General features: G+C 36.2%; 1 protein-coding gene across 1 annotated transcript in view; it reads right to left on the reverse strand.

Annotated features, from left to right (window-relative positions):
- ABCA13 (ATP binding cassette subfamily A member 13) overlaps positions 1 to 17,780 on the reverse strand; it is a 165,614-nt gene that overhangs the window by 28,595 nt on the left and 119,239 nt on the right. Inside the window, 6 exon segments of the mRNA XM_049830140.1 lie at positions 904 to 1,054; positions 11,384 to 11,493; positions 13,197 to 13,385; positions 13,652 to 13,779; positions 13,782 to 13,920; positions 14,867 to 15,023. Of these exon segments, the coding sequence (XP_049686097.1) occupies positions 904 to 1,054; positions 11,384 to 11,493; positions 13,197 to 13,385; positions 13,652 to 13,779; positions 13,782 to 13,920; positions 14,867 to 15,023 (874 nt within the window).

Consider the following 17,780-nt stretch of genomic DNA (forward strand, 5'->3'; position numbering starts at 1 on the left):
CCAATCTACACAGCAGGAATGACAGACACCAATTTAATATCATGCTCCAGATTTCTCATGTTAATAGAGATTCAATTAAGCACAAGAGACTGAGCTGCTCAAGTTGAGGTCAGATCAGAAACTTCCATCTGCAGAGACAAAAGAAACCCCCCACATTTTACACTCCACTTGGTACTTATCTGATATTGGCTGACTGCCTCATTACAGAAAAAGAGCACTGTTTGCTGGTCATCTGTATCTCTAAATTCAAAACCTCTCAGTGACGTTCCCAGATATTACCGTGATCTATGCTAGTAAGCTCTTAAAAGCATTTTCTGACATGGGTTTGGCCTGTTCTTCTTGGACAACCCCAGGCAGTTGGAATATTTTAGGGACTGCCCCCAGCAGGCAGTTAGAATGCAGCCACCATCTCGTGACATTTATAACATTTAACAGCAGAGTGCTGACAGCTGCCATCTCAGAACCCAGATGCTTGCTTTATTCATATAATCATTCAACAATTTTTAATTCCTTCAGAGTTTAATCCCAACTCTGAACAAAACCGTTTTTCTGAGCTACATGACTCAGAACATGTGGTGTTCCCTCCCAGTTCTCTTAAGTGTGATAATGAAGCTGTTGAACTATTCATAAATTTCATTTTGTTTAGAGTTTTTGTGCCTGAGATTTCATTTGTATTAGTGTTATTTTACTATACTCAGTGATGTTATTGTGTTTTAACTGGCATAACAGATGAAAAAAAATCCACATTGTTTACATAAAGTAGTAGTAATGAAAAATCTTATTACTTAAGCTGTTAAGATGAAATATTAGATATTCTCTCATGTAAAAAAAGTACAGTTGTTTTATAAACTCCACAGCCCAACCTGGCTTCAGCTCCCCTGCAAATCTGTTCTGGTTAGTTACCTTATGGATATCCTGTTTTGGAATTCCACACAGTGTGCAGTAATAATAAAGATGCTCCCAACCCGTTAAAAGTTCATCCAAGACATCTTGCTGTGGACAACAGCTGATGAGAATGCCTTCAGAGCTAGCAGACAGTATATCCATTTCAGACCTATTTAAAGAAAAAGCAAAAGACTTGAATGTTGTTTAAAAGAACCACAGCCTTAGGTTTCACCCTTGGGATACAGAGTCTTCAAGACAAACACACTTACCCTCAACTCCATAGGTAAATGAATTTCAATCTCTTCGCTATGATCATTTACCATAGTGTTAGCAATTAATATGTATAATATGAATGAAATAACCATGGAGGTGCTAAAGTCCTGTGTACAGCCCCCATCAGTTAATATTTAAAACAGGGAAACAATAACTCAATATGATTTAGGGTTTAGGAACTAACTAGTAGACAACGGGGCTTTATGTTTATGTCAGAAAAGGTAATGGATTGTGGTCTGGTCAATAAACCTGGAAAAACGGCTTGGAACTGCCAAGATTAGGGAAGAAGTATGTAAAAGGTAATTCCTACAGGCGGAGATCGTGACCACCTACTCATTGACCCCCTATTCAAATGATACCACCTGCTCAAAAAAAGATAATGGAGGAAGAAGACAGAGTCTGCGCACTAATTTACATTAAGGGCAAAGAAGAAAGAACTAATCATTAAGGAAAAAACCAACAATTATTATGTTATTAGTTAAGTGTATAAATGTGAGGATTTTTGAGACAAGGGTGTGCTGTCTTGAGACAGGCACCCATTCATGCACATCAATGACATCAATTTGAAAATACCTCTACTCTGTTAGTGGCTTGCACACCGGGTAAATGAACCCGGTCTGTGGGACAATAGTACCACCCACATGCAATGTATGCTTTTTGTCCCTTCCAGATTAGCACTGCCACCCATGCATCACTATTCTAACGGTCTGTGCATCAAGGTGAACAGACGAACACAGGAGGATGATAGATCTACGAGAATTAATTCTTACCAGGTTTACCTCCCTTACCTCTTTGGGAGACCCTGCTGTAAGGAGATGTATTTCACAACCATACTGTGTGCAATACCTTCAATATTAAAGGGGCAGTAGGGGAGAGGGCAGGGGGGTAGGGGGAGAGGGAGAGAGAGAAGTGTTGCTGTGTTCTTTGTGTGTCTGTGCACACACGCATGCATGCATTCTCTATAAAACAAGAGTAAAACAAATGCAGAATATGCGTTAAAAGACAATACAGAAAAAAATATAAAATGATCCTGATTTAAGAGACTTTGGCCGTCACTTTGTAGCTGTACAGCATTACTTGAAATTACATTCATTGCTAAGAAGCAAGCTTGATTGCAAGGGTGTCTCATTACCCATAATGATACTAAATCTATCCTATTTATTCCAACATCTAATTCAACATTCAATGATTTACATGTACAGAAAAGGCCTGTCAAAATTAAGAAAATTTAAAAAATCTGAGCTTTGAAAGAAGTTTTTAGACGGTTCTGAGTAACAGAATGGTTTTCCCCTTAGTAGTTTTCTACATTTCTGGTTAAGAGAACTAAAAATATGATTAATCATCTAGACAAAAAGTAAATGTATTAAATGTAGGATCTACAAATACCAGCACTACTGAAAATATAAATATGTATCTCCTGTTAACAAGATTCAGGAGTCTGGGGAGAAAAAGAAAACACAAATTCTGCATTTTACATAACGTACCGCAGCAACAAAAATGTACTTCAATGCTATCAAAAGATAAATTATCATGATTATGACAAACCTTGCTGGGGACTAATTAGAATGGTCCTTTGCTCTTAATGGCCAAGATATAAAATTTTAGTATCTTTGTAGGTTTGGATGGTGCCAAGGAAGTTAACTGCCTGTAGACATCTTTCCAGACAAAGACTTAGCGAAAAAAAAAAAGCATGATAGGGGAAGAGGATACCAGAAGTATACTTCCTCATTAATTTATATCCACTTATAGGTTATTTCAAATGAAGTATATACAGAATTTTTACCAGCTTGGTTTCCAGCCATATCTAAATCAAATTAAATTATTTTTTAAGGTCATCTTTACCATAAGATATGGATTGATTAATGTTGACCTGCATAACCTGTCAGAAGCAGTGGATTCCTTATTTAATGAACCCTAACATAGTGAAACACTCTCCACAGTGAAATGCTGTCTAGATGCTGCTGAACACAAAGCAATGTGTCTGAGGTTTGTTTTACTAGGAAGATTCAGGCACACTAACAACGTTTCCTTTTAGTGCAGCTGCTGTCTTTGGAGAAACAAGAGACTGGGCTTTTGGTAATATGCCAAGTTCAGTCACAAGAGAACAAATCACACTTAGGGGTAATTTCAGGGACATTTACTCAGCATGAACCCTGTAGCTGGATAGAAACATCTAGTCTGGAATGGATCCATACCATGAAGAACAAAAAATAAGTATGCACAGCTGCAAAAAATAACAGACATCTAATGTTTTTCAGCTAGAACTGTATTAGACAATAGTTACTCAGTTTGCAACAGGAAATAAAAACACATCAGTGTCCCCAGTGCTAATTGTACAAACATGATTTTAATGTTGTGCGTCCTGTAAAGCACACAGCCTTAGATAAACAATATCCCACCCCCTGACCTTTAGCTTTCATAAAGGAAGAGTACAGTGAGAATAGATCATTTAACATACTTACTCAGTTTGGTCCTTCTCTTGGAACTTCATCCATTAGCACTGACCTTGAAAACTTAAAAGAGTTGCCATTAATAAAAAGATTCTAATGTATTCACTACAGAACTCATGGACATAATTTTTTTTTTTCATCTCTGTACCTGTCAAAGCATAAAACAATCTGACCAGAATTAAAAAAAAAAAAAAAAAAAGTATGAGGATTTTAGTCTTTTATTGAGACTTTTTTGGTGTATATATAGTATAATGCCTATTTTTCCCTCAGCCATATCACTGAGTAGATTACCAAATCAAAAAGCTGGAGATCATCCCTCAGTTTTGTTTAGCCAGGTCCTAAGCTTTTTCTGAACACTGAAATAATAGATAACAGAAAAACACAGCATAATGTTTAATTATAGTACATATCTTACAACAGGAAACTGCTGTCATCTCTGGAAATTGATTTTCCTTGAAATTCAGTTAATCTCTCAGATTTCATTTTCATGGGTCTAAATGAAATTAACATTTCAAGTAGTGATGGCATGATACCAGAAAACTTTTTTACTAAATGATACACTGTAAATGCTTTTCCCTTTTTATTTTAAATTCTGATGCCATTCATTAAACTAATTATAATCATCTTCTTCCTTAACAGACATCTTCATATATGATGTTATCAGAATCAAATTGGAAGTGTGTTTTTTTTAATATTTTCTGAAACATAGATTAGCATGCAGCAAAATGCTGATTTTTTTTCTCAAGCCAGATAAAAAACAGATGTTTGTTTTCTGCCCTTTTATTATCAGCATGCTAGCATTTCTCATTAGGCCACTCATGTAAACAACAGGACATACGGGAAGAAAAAACCAGCTCGTTTTATTAAAAAAAAAGAGAGGAAGTACAGATTCCAACCCCTCTCAGCCTTTTTGTCCATAGTACAATAAACACAATGAATTCCAGTGTAATATTTAAAAACTATAGCCAGGAAACCAGGCTTTTACACTAATATAGGACTTTCTGTATCATTATAAAACACTTGAGTAACTGTTATCTTTAAATTCTGTCAGTAACTTTGGTTATATATCCTGATCAAGTTAAGACACAGAACTAAAACAGACATGAGTTTTCTCCTTCCTACTGAAGACTTCATTTTTAGACTATGTTATGCTCAGTCAATACTTCCACTTACTATTTAATTTTTCCTTTAAAGTGGAACAGCTGCAGCAGACAAAACTAACAGAACATGTCCAGAAAACTTTGTATGTTAAACAAAATCTTAAAGTTGCAAAATTACATTTCTTTCAGAAAAGGTGAACAGAATGTATGGCATCCTCAAGAAAAACAGCACAGTCTAGCACTTGAAGCATGGAAGATACTGTATTCCATACCCTTCTAAGTGCTCTGATCTCCATTTATACAGAAAGAATTATGATACACTGGTGCAAATCATCCTGAAAAAAATCCAGGACTCAGGGATGCTTCCATAAGTTTGGAGTGCTCGTATTAAGAGTTTTGTACTATCGATGAAAGAAATCTGCCAGACTTGCAAGATACTGGGGATAATAAACTAACTTCTGAGCGAATAAAATTTTTGATTCAAAGTTATTCCTCCACTGATCATTTGAAGGCCTTTTACATCAATCCATTTATTTTGTGCATTGAAAGAAAGCCCTGAAGTCCAATTCCAGCCCTGAAGGGCTACATTGGGTTGGCATGGGGCACTCCAGTCAAAAAGCCTTTGCTGGCACTGAAAACAAAACAAAACACTGGAATGAGCGACAATGATCTTGGACAAAACCTGTTGCCTTCTCCCACCTGAATTGGACCTGTAGTTTCCAGAAGGCTAGGCTGGTTATTGCACAGACTAGATTTGGTTCTTATTTGTTACAGTGGTTACCAGCAATACAGCTTATAGGTAGCTGTGGGCTGACATTCAAAGGTACACGTTTCAAGTTTCTGGAGACAACTGAGTACCCTCAATATCAGCCTTGTGGCTTTTTTTGGAAAAATTGTTTCACTATTGACTCTGCTGTGCACTTTGCTTTACTTATTGTATGCTTTTTCTGCAGTTTTTGAATGCAGTTAAAATAAAGGCAGTGATATATATGGTACTTACAATGGCTTCTGTAGAGAGATAAATTCCATTAATTAGTCAAAATGAAACATAAATTTACAAACTGCAAAAGTAGTTAGACATTCCATTGTACTCTTAACTGCACATTCAATTCAGTGCATACTAATGCTCAATTAACATTATAAAAAAATCAAGGTTAAAATATAAATAATGTAACTATAGCTTAGTTATCATTAAACTAATTATACTGATATACAGTGTAACAACAGCTATCTCAGCCATTATATTGATGTAAATTTATTCTGCTTTTCAGGTAAAGCTATTTGAATTATATCTTCATTTATCAAGCTGAGTATCATAACTATCAAAAGAGTCCAAGTTCTAGCTATAAAGAAATACTTTACTTTCCCCTCTTTGGCGAGCAGTTCTTTGGTCCTACAACTTTGTAATCCAACAGCTGAGATGACTGACACTTAATTCACATAAGATGAGGAGTTGGTGTCATAGAGGATCTCTCTGTGCAGAAGGACAATGGAAATTCATGGGAGATAAATTCCTTCATAAGGAAGACTGCCAAACACTTCAGGCCTGAGTGGGGTAACTTATGAACAAGACAACACCTGGCTTATCTATTTCTTCTTCTATGTACCCCACTACAAGTGAGACTTTGCTCTAAGTATGAACTTAAAGTCAATTCTATTCAGCAAACTACAATGGCAAAGACTGCAAAATAGCACCAAAAAGGCAAACAAACCACTAGTCACATTATTTGTTATTTTACATTGATCTTGACATGACACATAAAAGCATTTTGACACTTTCTCTTCCAAGCTGTGTTTAGCCCTCCTCCGTTGAGGAAGGCTTTATGGCACAGAGGCACTGAATAAGGCTTGGACACAAATATGGAAAGGTGAAGAAAACAAGAATGGCCCATGTACACTTAAAAAAAAAAAAAGTGGAACAGTTGTACAATATCTGCTGATACATCATGCCAGCAGAAATTCAAAGCCTATGAGGACTCTGTTCTCCTTTGTTTTACCGATTTGTTAAGTGTCAGCTTTTCTCAGTACATATTTAATACAGACCTTACTTCTTCACACTATTTGACAGAAAAGGTAACTACAAAAGTGTTTATAGTTTTATACACTAGCTTTCATTTAGCCAGCTCACACACTGATGGCAATCTAGTTACAGCAGTAAAGCTAAGCATAAGCTAATTTTAGTCCATTTGTGCTCTTCAAGAACAGCTGTGCTACAGAACACAAAAAAAAAACCCTTCTAAATATCAAGCAGACCATGCAATTAACTATTATACATACTTAAGCTTGACAACTCCTTTGTATGGATGTTGTTCAAAAGCCAGTCAGAGTCTCCTAATGTCCCATACCACCATACTTTATAGCAAATTTGATGAAAATACTCTCCTTTCTAGTCATTTTCCTTTTTGCTTTTAATATTTCTGCCCTTTACGAGAAGGGCTGCTGGTACTTCAGTATCAGTATTTTATTTCCACATCTTCCAAAGTAACTGTTGCAATGCTGCTTCCTCCTTTGGCACTCTTTAATACTGGGGTTGCAAATATCCCTAATATGGAGACACACTCTCTACATAATTATTTTTATGTTTTATTTTGACAGATACATCACTGATAATAGCAATGTTAATGAGGTTCACAAAATAATAAAAAAGGCAAAATCCCCTGTGAATGGCATTTTGCTATTATCTTCACAAGATTGGCTGTGGTTGATGATAAATTCTCTTACTGGACTATCTTTATCACATCACAGTTACTACCAGAATGGGATTGCAAAGGTTAGAAGTTGCCTAAAAACATTTTCTGCAGAAGGATATGAAAATTTTAAAAAAGCAGGGTTTTGATAGACTGCTCAGCTTGTACACTATAAATGTGCATTTGCCATGTAAATGGTAAAATACAAAGTTTAGGCACATAGTACATTTAAAATATCTATTTAATTTGTAGTGTATCAAAAAGAGAAAAGCTTAATAAAAACAGATCAGAAGACTTCCCTTCCTCAAAAGAATGCCCCCATCAAGAAGAATGCTAGGAAACCCCAATTTGCCAAAGAGATAAAGTTGGCTCTGGTACTTAATAAACATTCCTGCTTAATAAAACCCTATCTTATGAATCTCAGTGATATCAAAAACTGTTAGATAACACCTAACTTCTATGCATTTTACTAAGCTGCTTAGGAATTCTTAAGAGTCTTAGGAATAAGCTCCTTTTTTTTTGCGATATTAAACATTCAACAAACAACGTAGAGGCTAACAAATCTTTTAGAAGTACTTCAGGATGTTGTGAAACTGCTCTTCTGCCCTGTTAAGAAGGCAGCTGCCACTCAGAAGAAAATTCGTCTTATTTTCCTTGAGAATCTAGCAAGAGTTCCCTGAATACAACTTGATTATCAACATGTGAGGCTCTTTCTATATAACCCTATGCACCTCCAAGATGTTTTAGCTTGAACTTCCCGAAATTCTACATGCACTTCCGAAAAAAGCTCACCTTCCATTTCTAGTCCCCTGTGTTGTCCAAAGGTGCAAAAGCTGTCCTGTAAATTTCAAGGCTGTTTTCAGTGCACTTGCCTCAAAGAGACACTTCTGACTTCATTTATTTTAAATTCAGTTAAACAATTACAGTAACAGTCAGAAAAATGTACGTATGGTTTTGTTTGGGGATTTTTGTTTGTCCTTTTTATTTTTTTTTTTTAAACAGGAACTTTCAAGCATAGTTATTCAAGGAAAGAGAAAGTGTTAAGAGTTAAGGATTTTCTGCATGGAGTTACATCATGTAGGTTTTCCAATATTTATAATAAGAATTTTGCATAGTAATTTCATTATTCGATTATGAAGAATGCATCACGAAGGATCCATCAGAGTATAGTATCCTGTCCTTTCAGCATCACAGAGGACAAAAGTTGTGTCCTTTCCAGTCAAACCCAACAGAGATGGGAACTACATCTAAGCTGCTGCCCAATTTATTAATCAGGAATCGCTATCAGAAGTAATGTCTCTATGAAAGCTGCTTCATTACACAGATTTTAAACAAAAAAGTCTAGATCTGCTGACCAGCAAATGGTCTGCAGCTGTGACCAGCAACTGCTTTCTTCAGCTGACTCTCGTCTCTCCCTCTGTGCCAGGAATAGCAAGCTTTTGAGCACACTACTGGAGTAAAAAAAGGAGAGGATTTCTTACTGTGATATCCCCCTTCCTCCATTTATCTCAGGTGTAAATACAAATAAATACACCTAAAAGTCCCTGGGAGTAACTTTAGTCATTCTTCTACTGTTGAGGAAGGGTTCTCCAGACCTCTTGTGGTTATAATCTTACCTATGGAAGAGTCAACAAATTTGCCCCCTAGTGATTTTCAGTAGTAGCAACACAGTGCACCATGATCTGCTTAACAGCAGTTGCCAAAATATGAAGGAAGGAACAAAGTCAGGAATGACATAAATCTCTTCTTCCAGCCTTGAAGTTGTTTGTTTCCCCAAGTTTAGCTACTGTGTAACTGCAGCTCTTGCTTGAGGTTGCCTTCTCAAGTTAGTGATAAGTTTTGAAAACTTGGGAATATGGGTTTTACACTCACTTCAGCCACTTCAAACACATAAAAATCCATAACCTGGATGACACCACCATAATACAGGGTGATAATGTTGTCAAGGGTATTTTGGATACTTAAATGCAATTATCTACAGCTTCCACTTGAGCCTCCTAAATGTGTCAAATCTCATTACCTGTATTTTCGTATATGATAAATAACATTGCATCTTTAAGTATGCTTTCATGTTGGATTTCTAAAACATGGTGGGGGAAATGAAAGTAGCACACGTGATGTGCACAGAGAGCATTTAACCTATTGTTAAATGCCAGTAGCATACTAACGTTGACCTCAGAAGAATTTTTATCTGTTCAGCCACAGGTACATAACATCTAGTAAAAGGAATACAGGTATTGTTAAATTGTTTTGTGATTTTAAAAAAAAATTATCTTTAGGGGTACTGATAAAATAAGTCATGTAGTCCCATAAACACGGTCTAAGTGCCAATACATGTGATGATGAAATATATTCTTGCAACTTTATATTTGCTTTCAAGCAGATATTAAAATTTTTGAATTGTCACACCAGATCAAATAATTTGCCCAAATATAGATCTGATACCACATCGTACAGGGAAAGCCATATGCAATCCATAAATGCACAGGTAGGACCAAACACAAGTCCCATTAAAATCTATGGAAAAACACCACTCAAAAATCTAAACAAGACCTGGGAGCTTAAATACTGCCTTGAGGGCAATATCATATCAAAAGATTATTACAGATTATTTTATTTCTGTAAATCTCAAATCCTCTTCAGATTCATGCTAAACTTCTGACCTCCACGATTTCCTGGTACAAAGCATTCCACCATTTCCAAAGAACACCAAATGTTAATTTTTACCTGATTTTAAATCACTTTTGTTGTTGTTGTTGCTTATTGTCTGAAAATTTTTGTCTTCTGTTCTGGGAAATTATAAATGAAAACATCTAAAATCTCTATAACCATTGTAAAGCCTCTCTCATACCACTTATTCTCTTAAGAATCATTTTTCCAAAATCTCTTTATAGTCATTCCGTCTTCATGATTAACAATTATTTGATGGTCATTTCAGGAGTTTATTATCAGATTATTTTTACACTGCATCTCTTGGAAAAAAAAAAAAGTTGTTATGAAAGGTAATGAAAAAAAAAAACAAAACACCCTTAAGTAAAATCATGTTCCGTAGTTGTAATTGTGTCCATTTCAAAAGAAGTATAAACTTTCCAGAAAACTGAATTTTGCCATTACTGAAACTACTTACATTTTGAAGTTAAATCTGCTGATCATTATCTTTTGAAGACACAAGCAAATGCTGAAAGCATTTAATTTCTAAAACAAAGACATTAACTTCTCATTTTGGAAATTCCAAAATGCTTACTTTAAAAATTTCCTGAATTAAACCCTTCACCTGTCCTTCTCCAAAACACATATTTTGAAGTAGACGTTATTTAGGAAAAGAGAGGTTTTAAAATTGTTAACTAGCCCAGAATACATTTATATATACACATATACATTTTACTTTGGCCTAAGACGTAACTTCACCTCCCCTCCAATTTTGCTGGGAAAAATGGCAAATGTTGGTTACATCTACCGTAAAAAGTCCATTATTCACTTATCACTCCATCAGAGTTAGCCTCAATATCACCAAAACTACATCCTATCCTAATTACATAGCATATTGATCAAGTAATTAATTAAAGACTTTGAGGGACACAAGTGTCAGAAAATATTTTAAAATTATCTACTTGAAGCACTGCTCATCAGCCTAAGCCTGGAAACCTTTCAGTGCAGCACTAGCATGGGGGATATAGGCCCATGGATCTGGACATGCCGTATGTTAAGATTTTTGTTACAATTTTAAAAGGCTTATTATGTTAAGGCTTCCTAAAGCCTACTCTTTTGCTATCCAACAAGTTTATTCTCAATTAACAGAGCTGTCAGGTGGAATTAAATAATGCTAAAATGTTTTCCTGCAGAGACTTAACAGCAATAAAGCAATATACATTTAAAAGGGAAGAAAAGAGGTCTTTGGAGTACAGTGTAAAGGACTGAAGATGTGCTGAGTCTTTGATCATTAGCATTATCAATTAGCACTATTCTGATCAAACCCTGTGTTATTTACCCTGTAGGAGCCCTGATAACAGCACGTCCTGCAGATGGAATGATATCTCCAGTCAGCATCTTAAATGTTGTGCTACACACAGCTCCATTTGTTCCCAGGAGTCCAAAACACTAACAGATATTAAAAAAACCAACACACATGGGGGGAGCACTTCCTAGAAGTGACTTATTTAGGATTCTAGTCCTCCACCTGCCCAGTAACTAAATGCATTATTTATCCATATTATTAGTAAATGCTAGATTTGAACCTGAGGATCTCAAGTCTTGAGAACCCTGACTACCAGTCCATAGAGTCAATATTTCTCAGTTTCTCATGACCTGCTTCAGTCCACACAAGTAAATGAACACCAAACAGCCAAGACACACACTGACTCTGAACAGTTATTTCAGGCCCCTTGCTGCAACGGATACATATTTAAGCTAGGGCAGGATTTGTATTAAGTCTACATGTAGCATTTCATAACTTTTAAAATACTCGTTTCATGAACTTATGTATTGGGTCTGGCTGAGATGGAGTTAGTACTCCCTATAGCAGCCCTCATAGCACTGTGCTCTGCAGCTCTGTAGCTAGAAAGGTGTTGATAACACACCAGTGTTTTGGCTACTGCTGAGCAGTGCTGGCACAGCATCAAGGCTGTCTCTCCAACATTTTTGCCCTCCCCTCAATGGCAGGCTGGGGCAGGGCAAGATCTTGGGACGGGACATAACCAGGACAGCTGACCTAAACTAACCAAACAGATATTCCATACCATATGACGTCAGCTCAGATATAAAAGCTAAGTGAAGGGAGACGGAGGTGGGGACATTTTTGTCTTCCGGAGCAAGCACTACGCGTACTGGAGCCCTGCTTCCCAGGAAGTGGCCAGACATCGCCTGCTGATGGGAAGTAGAGAGTAACATCATTTGTTTTTTTTTTCTTTGCTTTCGCGCGCAACCTTTGCTATCGTTTTATTAAACTGCCCTTATCTTGACCCACGAGCCTTTCGTTATATTTTTCTCTCCCCCGTCCAGCTGAGGAGGGGGAGTGATAGAGCGGCTTTGGTGGGCACCTGGTATCCAGCCAGGGTCAACCCACCACAACTTACTTATTGATAAATAGGCTTTAATCAGCAGTAACATCCTCTTGGTTACCCCAGTTACCCAATAGCTGATCTATAACTGGCAGGACGTCACTGGACCTGCACTGCCATGCACTAGTTTCTCAAATCTTCTAATTTGCTATCAGCAACCAAAGAAAGTCTTCTCCTTATAAGGATTTTTGAAATTAGTATCTGCAATTCCCAAAAGCATCAAAATAATGAAAAAAACCCCATAAAACAAATAAATGCTGTTCTGAAATCTTCAGGATTACCACATTCAGTGTTAAATTTCAGTTCATTAAAATAGTATATTAGTATATTATATACTATATTAAAATATACTACGATGATTTCAGCAGGGGAACTACAAGTTTGCCTTGGTGACAAATTCAGGATTCAGTCCATAGTTTACAATTGAGCTAGGTATTCTTTGCTTTCTCTTTGGACATTGAACTGGTATGCTACCTACTTGTTTTTTATGTTAGCTTATAAAACAATAACTTCGTAAAGATAAGTAAGAAGACAAAATTAAGACTGATGAATTTGAAACCCAAAAAAAAAAAGTGAACAGTTGCTTCCTAAACACCACCAGAGCTTCTGCTTTTATCCAGTTACTGACTTTCAGAAATTACTACAACTGAATTGGTTCTGCTGCTATCTATAGATCTTTGATTGTAGACATCATATGTTGCTCAGAATGAAGTTTTACATTCTTAAAGAAAAAGACCTCTTTACCTCTCTCCTCGGAATTCCCAAGCTTATGCCTTCCACAACTGTGTTCTTCTTACTGAAACCTCCATAACACTTCCTGAGGTTGTACAGGAGGAGGACATCATTACCAGTTCTTCCACCATAAAGTCACTGTTGCTCCATTTCTACATTGTCTTCTGAAGGGCTGACCATGCTGTTAATTGAATGCTGACCCTTAAAATAGAAGATGATAACAAATGACACGTGGCAAATTGGACACTGCTGTACTCTGGGTAACCATTTCCCTGCTTGCAATCCCTCAAAAGCTTGGTGAGCAAATCTCAGCAGAACCCAAGGAAAATGGCAACTAATTGTATTTTTTCTGCAATTTCTACTAATTTGGGCACACCATGTTATCAGAAGTATTCATCTTCAGGTGTTTAAAGGAATCCACCATTTTCTTTCTTTAAAAATTAGTTCAGTGTCCACTTTGACAGAACACAAATGGTAATGTATCTTGGTTTCTGGAGGAGATCCCAGTGAAGAAAAAGTCATAAAAGAAGAAGTAGTGTTGCCTGCAGGGCGATTTCCACAATAATCCAGCCCGTGAAATTGATCTCAAAGGGCTTACATATGAATCTACGCCAAAGTTGCTGGTCAGGTCAAAATTGATCTGATTGTATGAAAGTTCTATTAAACCCTGTCCTAAGCAGAATTGTGGGAATACAATGAATGCCCATTTGAGGATATTGTAGATGTTCTGAAAACTCTGTCTTAAGATTCAACAAGAGGTGGGGGGCGGAGAAAAAAAAAAAAAAGGAAAAAAATTAGTTTTCTCCAACAGCATATTAAGCACACTTAACAAGCTGGATACAACATTCAAATCTCACTCAAGGTGAACAGATTTCAGACGGGGATATTGTGAAATATTTTAGGGCAGGGTTCATCCCTTACTGTATTTTAGACTGCTTAGGGCCATGGGATTCTAATTTTAGTTGAGGTTCACAGACTGTAAAAAACCACATGTGGCCACGATCATTCTGTTTTCTTAAAATTGTAATATTTGATTACTATTAATTCTAAATCACCAACTTAAACCCAAGACAACACCAAATCTCACTCCAAACTTGTGACATGTAATCCAGATTTGACTTCAAACATCAAGTTTTTTACCTGGTACATGCACAGATATTCATACACGTTCTGGATCTCCTCTCCATCAAGTTGCTTAATTACCATTGTGACTAATGAAAATTACATACATGGAGTGAGAATACATATTACTATTCATAGTGCTTTAAAGATCCTAGAAATACGTGGCTTATCTCATATGTCAATATTATTCAAACACATTTTACAATGCATATAAACTATTCAATTGACTAGAACAGCTCCTAGCCAATTACAACTTAATGGTCTGGAAAATGTCAAGATTTCAATTAATGCTGTTCTTCCATTATTACAGCGCCTTTTTTTGTTTTGCTTTGTTTTGTTATAAAAAAGTTAAAATTCAAGATGGTAACAAGCAATACAGCATACACTAGGACAGAAAAAAATCATGAAAGTTTAATGCACGTAAGTTTTTCTGCTGAAAAAATCTTGTTTGTGCATATGTACAAACAAACATATATTTATATATACAAACATATACATACACGCATGTGTGTGCATACATCTCACTTATGAGTAACATAAAGCAAAGATTTTATACTGACCTGCACTTTGGAAATTGTAGCTAACAAATGAGGTAAGAGAGTCACCAGCATGGTACATAGGCCAAACACAAAATTTAGGGAGATGTAAGAAATAAAAGCTACATCGGAACTTGAGAAGAATCTGGATACAATATACATCCATGGTAAAGTTGCATATCTGAAAGTTTAAAGAAAAATATTATCACAAATAAGTTATGTTTTCACTTCACAAAAGAAAAAAAAAAAGGCAGTTCTCATACTAGAGAAAAACCCAATAGTTACTCCTTATTTTAGAGATATGCAAACAACTCTTTTGACCAACGCAAAAAAAGGACAAATTTGGGATATGTTTTCTTTATCAAATTACCTTATGATTCTATAGATCTACACATAGCTACTGCCATGTAATGGGCAGATATGATCCATTTTTGCATACATCAAGTACATATATTTATTTTCACTGTTCCAGAAAGCTCACAACCCCTATTTCTGAATGACTGCAAACCCACACATCTTAACAAGCCTCTTACACAAAAACAGAACGAAAACCAAATATTTGAAGCTTAAATCATGTATGCTGAGCTATCAGTTTTTCTTAGAGGCTTTCATAGAAAGAAAAAGAACAAAAAAGGAAGGGGAGAGTGACCAAAGAGATGAAAAAAAAAAAGAAAGAAAAAGAAAATTTGTATTAAAAAAAGGGAAGAAAAAAGCATTCCTCCTTGAACTGGGACTAATATTTGTGCCAGTAATATTTAAGAACTGAAATTTGCCAGAGATCATGTTAGCATTATTATTACCTAAAACAGGTTATCAGTTAGTAGAGTAGTAGCCATCAAAAATGACTGCATAGTTACTTCATAGCACAATGATCATAAGACAGCATGTCCATGGCTGCATCATTTTTAATGCAAATCTTTAAAGGAGGAGGAAAAGTACACTCTATTCTGGCAAGTCAAATGATGCCTATGCAAAATGGAGCAGTCATATTTTTTATAAAGAGTAAGATATGTCTAGCCAGACTAAAAAAATGCCCAGGCAATTTGATGAGCATGAATGTCATGTTAAGGAAATTTATTTTCCATTCAACATAGCACAAGGCCTATCTATCAAACTGTCATGGTTTAACCCCAGCCAGCAACTAAGCACCACGCAGCCGCTCACTCACTTCCCCACCCAGCCAGTGGGATGGGGGAGAGAATTGGGAAAAGTAGTAAAACTTTCAGGTTGAGATAAAAATGGTTTAATAGAAAAGAAAAGAAGAAACTAATAATGATAACACTAATAAAATGACAGCAGTAAATAATAAAAGGATTGGAATATACAAATGATGCACAATGCAATTGTTCACCACCGGCCAACCGACTCCCAGTATAGCAGTGATTTCTCCCAGACCGGTTCCCCCCAGTTCAGATACTAAATGTGATGTCACATGGTATGGAATACCCCTTTGGCCAGTTTGGGCCAGCTGCCCTGGCTCTGTCCCCTCCAACTTCTTGTACCCCTCCAGCTTTCTTGCTGGCTGGGCATGAGAAGATGAAAAATCCTTGACTTTAGACTAAACATTACTTAGCAACAACTGAACACATCGGTGTTATCAACATTCTTCTCCTACTGATCTCAAAAACATAGCACTGTACCAGCTACTAGGAAGACAATTAACTCTATCCCAGCTGAAAACAGGACACAAACAGACTGCAGAAGCATAGGTATCAGCATACACCATTGCATGATGATTAGCATCTACGTAGTGTATACATACAGGTGTATATATAAGTACTTCTTACATAGTATTAATATGCATATATATAATTGTTTTAATAGTGAGTTCAAGAGCAACCAGCCAAAAATCTGTGAATTCACTTCTTTATTGCATTAAACAGTAGTTTAGATTATGAGCCATAAAAGTCCCTTTTAAATTCATACTGTGTGCTTTACAGATGAACTTTTTTCATCTAAGAATGCCAAAATCCTTTATCTTAAGAAACAAACTTTTCAAAACCTTCTGTGAAGTAATAGTGATGTTATCCTCAGTTTACAGGAAGATAAAGGTTAAATGACTTAATGTTTGGGTCTCAAATGAAGATTTTAAGTATTCAAGATCACACTATACTTCTCAGCATCCTGTTGCCAGTCTTAATCGCAGAATCTTATTATGGAATGCAGATAAATGAGAATTACATGCATAGTACTGGGGAAGGATAAAATGACCCTAACAGGGTGTAGTTAGGCCGAATAAAGGGTAGAATGGGAAGAGTGGCAACTCTGAAATTCATCAGGGTGTCCTTGAGACATGTTAAACTTACTGGCTGACAGTTATTATACCTTTAATGCATGTTAATACACATTTAATAAATGTTAATACACATTGACCTTCTTGATTAAAAACACTATAATATTGTTACATCAGCCAAAGCTGAACAGTAAAGGAGGGATTATGCTGAGATGGTTAAGCTGCACCTGCAGTCAACAAAAAGATTTTTAGAAGACAGTCCAGCTGTTCAGTCAATGCTTGTTTCTTCTGAAATACCCAAACTTTAACGTTTTGGTTAAAACAATGCCAGCATAATTCTTAGCACCTGGGATTTAGTAGTACACTGTGGGCAGCACCAAAGCCTATAGCACACCAGAGAAAACATGTTGTGACTTCAGCAGACATAAAAGTATGTACTGGATGGTGCATCTGCTGCTTGACTAAGATCTGTAGAGATGCCTATTCTTATGCTAGGGTCACAGCAACTGGATTCAACAGTATGTAAAGGTAATAAAAAAAACAGGGATGAGATTTAATATTGTAAGGTCTTTGCACTAGGACTAATAAGAATTTTCTACCTTTAAGTTGAAGGAATCAATTGGTAGTGCAGAAGGAGGGAGGAGGAAGATGAGAGTGATACAGAGAGAAGTATGAGCTTTGGATGTTTCATGTGAGTTATTTACA

Source organism: Accipiter gentilis, chromosome 27 (assembly GCF_929443795.1).
Source record: "Accipiter gentilis chromosome 27, bAccGen1.1, whole genome shotgun sequence".
In the NCBI taxonomy this organism is placed as follows: Eukaryota; Metazoa; Chordata; class Aves; order Accipitriformes; family Accipitridae; genus Astur; species Astur gentilis.